Source organism: Canis lupus, chromosome 10 (genome assembly GCF_003254725.2).
Source record: "Canis lupus dingo isolate Sandy chromosome 10, ASM325472v2, whole genome shotgun sequence".
NCBI lineage: Eukaryota > Metazoa > Chordata > Mammalia > Carnivora > Canidae > Canis > Canis lupus.
Window position 1 is genome coordinate 29,247,661 of NC_064252.1, and position 9,629 is coordinate 29,257,289.

Consider the following 9,629-nt stretch of genomic DNA (forward strand, 5'->3'; position numbering starts at 1 on the left):
CCCCAGCAGTCAGGTAAAGTTCTCCCAACTCCCTGCAAATATTTGTCCTATCAAAAGTCCCAGCAAAGACTGTGAAGTAAGACATCTGAAATCATACCTTCATTTCTTCAATCTGAGAACAGGTCCTGCCAGGAGAGTTTACTTGTGTTACTTTCCCAAATTGGAAAGCACATCCCGGCATTGGGTGGAGCTTAATTCTGTGCCAGAGGAATGATAACATGTAGACTGATGCAGTTTGAAACATTCTCCTCCCACGTGTGTCTGTGTTTGTGTCTGTCCCTGTGTCCTTGTGCGCGTATGTCTGTGTGTGGGTGGGTGTGTGTTTGTCTGGCCATGGGGGGAGAGGTATCTGTAAAGTCAGTTCTCTTCTCTCCTGTAGGGCGGATACGCAGCCTACAGATACGCACAGCCCGCTACTGCAACCGCGGCCACAGCCGCCGCCGCTGCCGCTGCCGCCTACAGCGACGGGTAGGTGCAGCTCACGGGAAGAGGGGCTGGGGGGCGCCCACTTCCCTCCTGCCGCCACTGCCTGGATGCCACCTGGCACCGGGGACACCTGTGGTCCAGAAGCTGCTCCACCCCCTCCTGCTTATTCCCCTCGACTCCTTTCTTTGCTTGGACCCCACTCTCCCTCTCCCTCATCCCTCGACTCCTTTCTTTCCCATTTTATGGAACTACTTCAGAATTTTTCAGAGTAACTGCACTTGGGAGTAGAAACAAAGTTCCCTAATAACTTTCCAAGACCAGGTTACTCACATGTCTTTAGCACAGCAAACTCGCTCATTCTTCCAGAGCACAGCCTTTGCTTGATCTCCCTGATTGTATTTCTTCTTTCCAGTTATGGCAGGGTGTACACAGCCGACCCCTACCATGCCCTTGCCCCTGCCGCTAGCTATGGAGTTGGCGCTGTGGTGAGTATTATGTGTACCTTTTTTATTTTTAACCACTTTACTCCTTTTAGCTTTTACCTACAGATTCCAAAAGATCTAGAGAGGTAATAAATTCAGGCCTTCTTCCATTGCCAGAGTACTGAAGCCACAGAGTCTAAAAAGTTCACATCACTCTCTTTATCTGTGTGTTATAGTGTGAGCCACTTGACCTGGTTAAAGACAAAAAGGAATGAGTAGTGACAGTCTGCCCTGAGTAAGGGCATCATTTGGGAGAGAAAGAAGGAAACAGGTTGACATTTTATACTGGCTCAGCTGTTGGATATATGCCTGTGGCTTGGTTTAATTGATAGGTGTTAGCAAAGATGTGGGGGCATGAGCCTCTCCAGCTTTCACAGTAAGCTTTTCAAAAAAATAGACATTAGTTTCAAATGTGGATACCAAAGGTTATCCCTGCCGTTCCTGAGCCCTCTGGCAGGTAGTACTAGGAATCACCAAATGAATACCTTACAAAGATATTTTTTATCCACAACATTTGTGGCGAAATATAGTATTTTCTTAGAAGTGTTGGAAAGGTCTATAGAGCTCATCTAGAATAACTCCCCACCTCTACCCCTACCTCCTTCTAATCAAACTCAAATCCTCACTGCAGTAGGCAGTATTTCTGTGTTGGCCTGGATGCCTCTTGGCTGCAGAGACAGACCATCACACAGAGACCTCCCCAGTGTTCTCAGCTGGGCTGCAGCCTGGGAATGTGGAAGGAGGTGTTTGACAGGGAGGCAGAGTGATATATGAAATTTAAGATTTAGAGGAATATGAGATAACCTGTCATTTCTTCCATTCAGTTTCTATGGATAGAAAGATTTGTGGGGGGAAGTAACAGGATCCTGAGGGGAAGTAGGTGTGGAGTTGAGGTAGAGACAGACAAGATAAAGACCGTGATGAAAGTTCCTGAGATTTTATGTGCTGATCCTGATAAAGGAATAAAGCCCAGTTATAACTCCACAGAGATAGATAGAAATACATTCGGGTATGATCCAGAAGCAGCATAGTTGGCATATTTTATAGACCAGAGAGGAGCTGGACTTGATGAGTGCAAGGTTGACTCTGGTTTAAATCCAGCACCATCTCAGACATGGTACGTGACAGCTAGTGATCAGAGGAGCCAGTTCTCCATGGACAGGTGATGTGTATGAAGGTGAAATCAGCTAGCTGCTTTAGGTCACGATTGTGATGATGTAATCAAAGTAAACAAAACCTGTTGCTTTTAAACGTCACACTATTTACAGACCTGGCTTTAAATTGTATTGAGTTTCCCTTCTGTGCTGATTCATGTAAATAATGAAACAAAGCATTGCCATCCTCTCTTCTTGAGCGTGTCCGGTCACTAGTAAGTGGGACTCTGGTTTGAGCATCTTAGAGGCAGAAGCTGGTTTCCTGACTCCACTGGTAGCATCTTACCAGTTGCTTTGCAGCTTCTAAAGAAGCTATTTTTCCAAATTCCTTTTCAGGACATTTTCCTTCATTTTCAGTGCTTCTCTCAAAAACAAAAACAAAAAAAAAAACAACTTTTAATTCTTTTTGTGTCTTTAATTACTGCAGGCGAGTTTATACCGAGGTGGCTACAGCCGATTTGCCCCCTACTGAAGTGACGTGAGACCCTGCAAATGGGACCGCCCCCCAGTTCATGAGGCCTGGCTATTGCAATATTTACTAGTAGAGGAACTCTATAGCAAGATGAAGAGGAAAAACAAACAAAAAAAAAAAACAAAAAAAACAAAAAAAAAGAGAGAATACTTTTTTATACCTCACTATGTTCTTTGAATATGTATTTTTCCTTTACATTTCTGCCTTTAATTCTTTTGTTCCAAAGATTGTGCATTTTTTCTTTTTTTTTTCTTTTTTTTTAACTGTGGTAAAAAAAAAAAAAAATAATGCATTTCCATGTCTGTATGTCCGTGCTTAGCTTATTCTGTCAATCACGGAAGAGGCAGTTACTGAGGAAGGGGAGACCTTAGGAGCTGATGAATGCATGCGATCAGAAATCAGACAGAGCTACCAAAGTGTATCGGGTGCTGAGTGGCTGGGGATGAGCAGAAGTGGAGGAAATCTTTCTGCGACAGGATATTCTTCTGAGTTTCTGGTCTTTGGCAGGCAATTCTGATTGGCTGTGGCTGGAATCCACATGCTGATAGATGATAGGAATTTGTGCTTGCGAAGCAGGAGGATTAAAAAGACACTTTCCTCTCCTCTTCCCTCCTGTCTTCATTCTTTTTACAATCTTCTTACCTGCACAGCCTGAGACAGTTGGCATGGTTTTTGGAATTATAGTATTAATATTTCCAAACATGCTCTCAGACTGTGGATAATAAACACCTCATTAGGAAACAGATCTCAGAATGAACTCTGGAGTATGAAAAAGATCATTCTTTTCTTTCCTGAGATCTCAGCATTCCTCCTGGGCTTCCTCCCCTTTCTCTGAACCACAGCTTAGCTCATCTGTCCTTCTACGAACTCCCTGCTCCCAAGTCCTCAAGAGTCAGGAATTTAGGACCCAGGGACAGGAGAATAAATAGCAACCAGCTTTTCTGGCTTGAGGGTTAGAAGTACAAAGTGTTGGGAGCCAGTAAAGGAGTAAGGAAGAAAAAAAGGATGTTGGATGATGTCTGGCAGGGCTCTGATTGATATTCCTGTGATTTCTCTTGCATCAGGAGGTCAGTACAAGGTAAACATATCAAGAGTGTTGGCAAAAGGTAAAACACCCAATCCTGGGCGGCTGTCCCTGGAAGTTTGTGGTGATTGTAAGGGGGCACGTAAGGGCAGGCAGAGGCACTTTGTACTAAATAGCTCCAAAGCCATAGGAATTTCCATCTTCCGGAGCATTCTGTGAGCCACTTCTCTGTCCACGGTCTTGAGCTCTCCTGACTGCTCCGCCCGGCTTCTGGTTATCCTCCAAAGACACCCAACCAAGCACGTAACCACTTGGCATACATGAACACTACAGGACATAAAACCCAGAGCCCCTGAGGCTTCTCTCCGCCCATAGTGGAAGAAAGGTGTGACCTGGCAAGGATCTCCTATGTTGCCAGAAAGAGTCATGTGGTGGCCACAGGAGTGAGTCCCTGCTGTTGCTCCCCAGCTTTGCTTTTATACATCTTAAGGTAGGGGAGAAAGTGTTTCTCTTCTAGCTATTAGCTGTTAATGATAAAGGCAAGGGTCCTGCAGCATTTCCAAAATGAAGGCATTAGAAAACAGAAAAGCACGGTCCGTTTGGCTCCCTGGTCTATTCACATTGGTACTAGGGTGACTTCTCACCCGAGGGATAGCTGCTAAAGGGAGTAATTCAGAGACATGGAGCTTCCGGTTTGTTATGGGTTTGTTTTCCGTTTGTTTTGGGTTTTTTTTTTGGGGGGGGGGGGGTTGGTTGTTTTTTTTGTTTTTTGTTTTTTTTTTACTCCTGCCTCCACACATGTTCTTGACTGATAACTGATTCATGTCCCTGAATTAAAATGACTGACATATGACAGCATCAAGCATTCTTTGTAAGCAGAGTGATCTATCCGGGAGGGACTGGCCTGTTGTGTAAAATACATATCTCCCCCCCCCCCCCACCCCCAGGGAGCCCTCTCTCTCCTGATGATGGAGAGAGAGGCTGTCCCTGAAACGAGGGGAGACATCAAGGACATCAAGGAAGCTAGAGGCCTCGATGCAATCTTATTGATTCTGGGGAGGAATGCATGGAATAGGGGACACCAAAATACCCAGGGCCATTGGCCTTTGTTAAGGGTTTGCCTCCCCAAGCCAAAGTTTGGTTCGTTGCTGTTAAGACAATTTTTGTTGTATGTATATAAATATTTTAGTTAGAGGAAGGGGTATGGGATCTGGGGCTTTCACAGTTCTAGGGAATGGGGGCAGGGAGGATTTTTTTCCTTTTCTTTCTTTTTGTTTCGAGAGAGAGCTTTTATTCACTAAAGAAATGGAGAAATTTCATGTCATGTTCAAATAGGGGCCATTCACAGAAATGGCAAGGCACTGCTCAATGGAGACAAGGCCAAATTTTAAATGGTTGTGTCTGTAGCAGGGGAGGAGGTTAGGAGAATGAGTAATTTCCTCTTCTTTTTTCCAAGAAAAAGACAAGGATGGTGGGAAAGGTAGAGAAGGCAGCTCCCACTGCCCTTGTAAAAGAGGCAGAAGCTTGAGCTTGGGCTACCTCTACTGCATTTCAGTTCAGCTGGTTCTGGCTGAGGACTCCATAGGCAAGCTCTTTGCATTCTGCTGCATGTCCAGGGATGGTTGTAATACTGGCTTCCTCCAGCTCCCTTTTCTCAGGAAGGCTAAGTAGACTTCTGCTTTTGCTCAAGGGCCTCTGCTCTTCGGCGTCAGCACTGAGAATTGGAGCTCTCGTGAGCATCTAGATGAGATCGTGTCAGCCTTCCCATCACCTTTGAACTTTCAGACTCTGTACAGCCAGCTTCATCAGAGGCAGGTTCCTCAAAGCACCGGTGCTTGTCTGCTCTTGGCTCTGGTTCCCATTGGACTAAGAAACAGAGTCGGAAGAGAGTTTGGCCTCTGTGGGTTCGTTAGAGGATGCTGGTTGATGATTCCAAAAAATCACTGATCTGAATCACAGCACGTGAATGATATTGACAGCTTTACTGTAGCTCATGACATGGGCTTCTGTACTTAGCGTCTTACTCCTAGAAGCCAGGCTCCTTTAAGGAGACCACTAGTGAGAACCTTTATCTCCTATCCTTCTCTCAGCCCCGAGAGCTGCCCTTAGGTCTGGTCTGGAATCCCATGCGTTCCATGTTTCAGCTCCCAAGAACCCGGGTCAGCCGTGGTGACTCACCGGCTTTAAGGCTCTCAGGTTTTACCCAGCTTCCCATCACCACCGTCCTCTGACAACCACAGGTGGGATTGAGCCAATATTATTTTTGTCCTCAAAAAAGAAGGGGACTGGGGCTCATCTCTGTTTAAGGGGAGCTAGTGCAGATTATTCAGTAGAAACCAGTGGTAGCAGCTTTTCCTCAAAAGTCTAATTGCTCAGGGGCTGAAGTGCTCTGTAGGTTACCGTTCCTAGTGATATAGCAGAGAAGTAGGTGAGCACCACCCTCATCACCAGTCACTTAGCTTCCCAATGGGGGAGAGGTGGCAACTCGGGATTGAAGCCACCCCGAGGCTCTGCCAGAAGGGCTTCATAACTGCCCCCTCTTCCCTCAGACGGGAGAACAGGGCCGAGCCGGGGCCCCTCTGGAAGGCACACCGGCCAGGAGCGGGGAGGGAAACTGCTTGTGCCCTCTCCCTCACTAACTCCAGCCTCCTGCTGCTTGCAACCTCTAGCACAGTAACATTTGCAGAATTGCAGATTTTTTTTTCCCCAGATGATAGGAAGAAAGGGACTTTGGGGGGTGGGGAAGGGGTAGTGGTGTTTTAAAAAGCATAAGTTACCTGTTTGCACTGTTTTAAGATAGGAAAAAAGAATAGTGGGCAAGGTGAACATCAGACGTAAATTTGTGTATTTTTATTTTGTCATGCTCTTGAAAGTGTCTGACCATTTGTAGTATACACCAGTGAGACTTGATTCTGTTACATAGAACACTTTTTTTTTTTTTTTTTTTGGTAATGTTACTGTCCAAAAGCCTCTTTCCTCCCTTTCCCTTCTCCTGTGTACTTGCTTCATACTTGCTTTATTGATCAACCAGGCAATAGCCATCCAAGAGCTAGAGCGTGAAGCAGAGCCCTTTCCAAGTAGGCTCCGGGTGTCCTAAGCCAGCACGTGCCCTCTGGTTTAGCGAGTGCAGTGGAGTCCCTGGCACCTGTCTTTAAAATAAGGCTTACAGACCAGACTACGGCAAGTTCTCCAATTCCTGAATCAGACGCACTAGGAACGAGGAGCCGAGGGTGGAGGGGATTCCTCAAGTTAATCCAAGTTGGCTGTAGTAGCTGTTCTCATCCATGTTACCGGAACTGTAGCCAGTTACAGTTTACTCAGGAAAACGGTAGATCAATTCAGCCATGGTAGTGCTGGTTGGCAGGGATTGGTAACCGAGAGAACTGCTCATCAGCCAAAACTCAAACCTTGCCTTTAAGGAGACTGCCAGCGGGGGGCTCGGTCTGCTCCGGCTGGCTGGCAGTCACACATGTGCCAGTGTGGCAGAGGCTCAGTCACACTGGCAAGCAAAAAGGGATCATCAATTCTCTTTCCTCTCCCCCAACCCGCACCCCCACCCCAGTTACCAACGCCAGATTCCCAGGGGGTACTTGTGTTTTCTGAATTTTTAAAAAATGACTTTTGGTTTGGTTTTTCTGGGGACTGATAAAGTGCTTTAAGCAATGTCTATACCCCCATCGAGACTTCCCCAGCTTAGCCATTTTCTTGTATTTTTCTGTTCACAGTATTTTTGTGTGTGTGTGTGTGCTTGTTTTGGCAGCTCATTTTGGCTGTATTATATATCGAGTGATGAATTGATCCTCTTTTTTCCCTAAGGGATATGAATTTTTTTTTCCTTGTGTTTTAATTCTGCTTGTGAATAGCTGGAGCAAACCTGGGGCCGACACACGTAAGCTAGGGCTGCAGAGTGCTGACAGGGCCAGTAGTGTTGACTTGTCCCTGACAGGCTGACCTACCTGCGTCTCTGAGCTTTTCAGTCCAAATCTTTGCAAGGCTAAAAATGCCACAAAACCTCTCCTCCCCACTCCCCATGGCAGGGACTGGACCCTCCCAACATGGAACATGCAGCTTCTCCTGCCCCCCCTCCCATTGCCATGGCAAAACAGGTACCTTTTGGGGCATGGGGGCATCACATGGGATGCTTGTATAATTGACCACCTCGCCTTCTCTCCCCAACCCCACCCCCAGAGTCACTTCCTAGGACACCCGAGCTGCTTGCCCAGGGTCCTGTTTCCCTGCGATCTCCAGAGAAGCACCCCAGGGCTTTGTGACAGTCTCTAACTCCCTCCCCCTCTCGTTAAGAATCATATTGTATAGTAGCTTTCAGACCATACAGTATTCATTGGGTTACTCCTATTATTATCAAGTAGCTGGAATTGTGAAGGTCGGAGTAGTTAGATCTTTAGCTTTTATTCCTTATTTTTTTGTATTACTATCCATGTGTATAAATTATTGATCATGTTGCTGGCTTTTATAAACTCTAAGCGAAGGAGGAGCACTGCCTCTGCCTTTGCAAATGGTAATGAAGCACTGTTTTTAAATAAAAGAGAGAAACACCATTCTTTGGCCTGTGTGTGTTTATCCGGGATCCATGTCACCTCCTCCTGAGGCTCTTGGATTTGACTTCTAGTCGGAGGGCACTCGGTCGCGCTGAGCTCGGTCCCCCAAGGGCTGGCGGGGGAGTGCCTCTGCGGATCCCTGCCAGTGCCCACCCAGCCCTTCGCCTGGCTCTTGGGTCACCTAGCTTCCCATTTCACGGGGGAGCTGGGCCCACCCCTGCGCAGGGGCCCCCTGAAAGAATGCCTTGCTGCTGAATCTAGACACCACCCGGGTTCATGCCCCTTCTTCCCCCTCCTGCTCCTCTCAGGAGACCTTCCCCTCGTGAGCTGCCCCGCCCCTGTGCCCGCACCCAGCCCTCGGGGTCCCAGCCCCGTCGCCCTCCTGCAGGTCACGCCTCACTCCCGGCTGGTGGGCCCCTTCGGTGTTCGCACCTCTAACTCCGCGAGATCCCAGGCCCCTTCCCTCATGACAAACTTCTGGAAGGAGTTTCTGCCCACCCGCTCCTTACCAGTTACCGGCCCTCACCCTGCTGTGCTCAGGCTTCTCCCTCTGTGACCCTGAAGTGGCCCCTTCTGGTGACAGCAGGTGGAGGGCTGCCTCCCTGGGGAGCCCCCCCAGCCCCCGTCACCGTCAGCGTCCACAGCGCGCAGAGCTCGGGCTCGCACACCCCTCCCCCTCCCCCGGGTCAGACCTGTCCTGTTGGCCGCCGTGGGGCCCGTGAGCACATGTGGGCACCCGCGCCGCAGATGTGTGGTAAGTTCCCTTCTCGGTGTTTCCCATGAGGTGAGACAGTTTCCACCCTGCCCGCCTGTGTTGCCCCCAGGGGGACGGCCAGGTTCGCAGAGGCCGAGAGCACCCCTGCCTGCTAACCAGCGCCCCGGGGCCCAGTCCTGCCGGCCCTGCTGCAGCCTCCGACTGCGGGGGACCGTGAGAGACGGTGTGGGACCGCGAGGGACTGTGTGGGACCCTGTGGGACCGTGTGGGACCGCGAGGGACCGTGTGGGACTATGAAGGACTCTGTGGGACTGTGAAGGATCGCGTGGGACCCTGTGGGACCGCGAGGGACTGTGTGGGACCTGTGGGACCGTGTGGGACCGCGAGGGACCGTGAGGGACTATGAGGGACCGTGTGGGACCACGAGGGACCGTGAAGGATCGCGTGGGACCGTGTGGGACTATGAGGGACTGTGTGGGACCACGAGGGACTGTGAAGAATCACGTGGGACCGTGTGGGACCACGAGGGACCCTGTGGGACTGTGTGGGACTATGAGGGACTCTGTGGGACTGTGAAGGATTGCGTGGGACCGTGTGGGACCGCGAGGGACTGTGTGGGACCTGTGGGACCGCGAGGGACCGTGAGGGACTATGAGGGACCGTGTGGGACCACGAGGGACTGTGAAGAATCACGTGGGACCGTGTGGGATCACGAGGGACCCTGTGGGACTGTGTGGGACCGCGAGGGACTCTGTGGGACTATGAGGGACTCTGTGGGACTGTGAAGGATTGCGTGG

The 9,629-nt window shown here is 49.2% G+C and overlaps 1 protein-coding gene across 1 annotated transcript in view; it reads left to right on the forward strand.

Annotated features, from left to right (window-relative positions):
* Positions 1-8,117, forward strand: part of RBFOX2 (RNA binding fox-1 homolog 2) — a 273,967-nt gene extending 265,850 nt beyond the window's left edge. The window contains 3 exon segments of the mRNA XM_025461198.3: positions 380-468; positions 839-911; positions 2,490-8,117. Coding sequence (XP_025316983.1) covers positions 380-468; positions 839-911; positions 2,490-2,534 — 207 coding nt within the window. The 3' untranslated portion in view covers positions 2,535-8,117.
* The last annotated feature ends 1,512 nt before the right edge of the window (positions 8,118-9,629 follow it).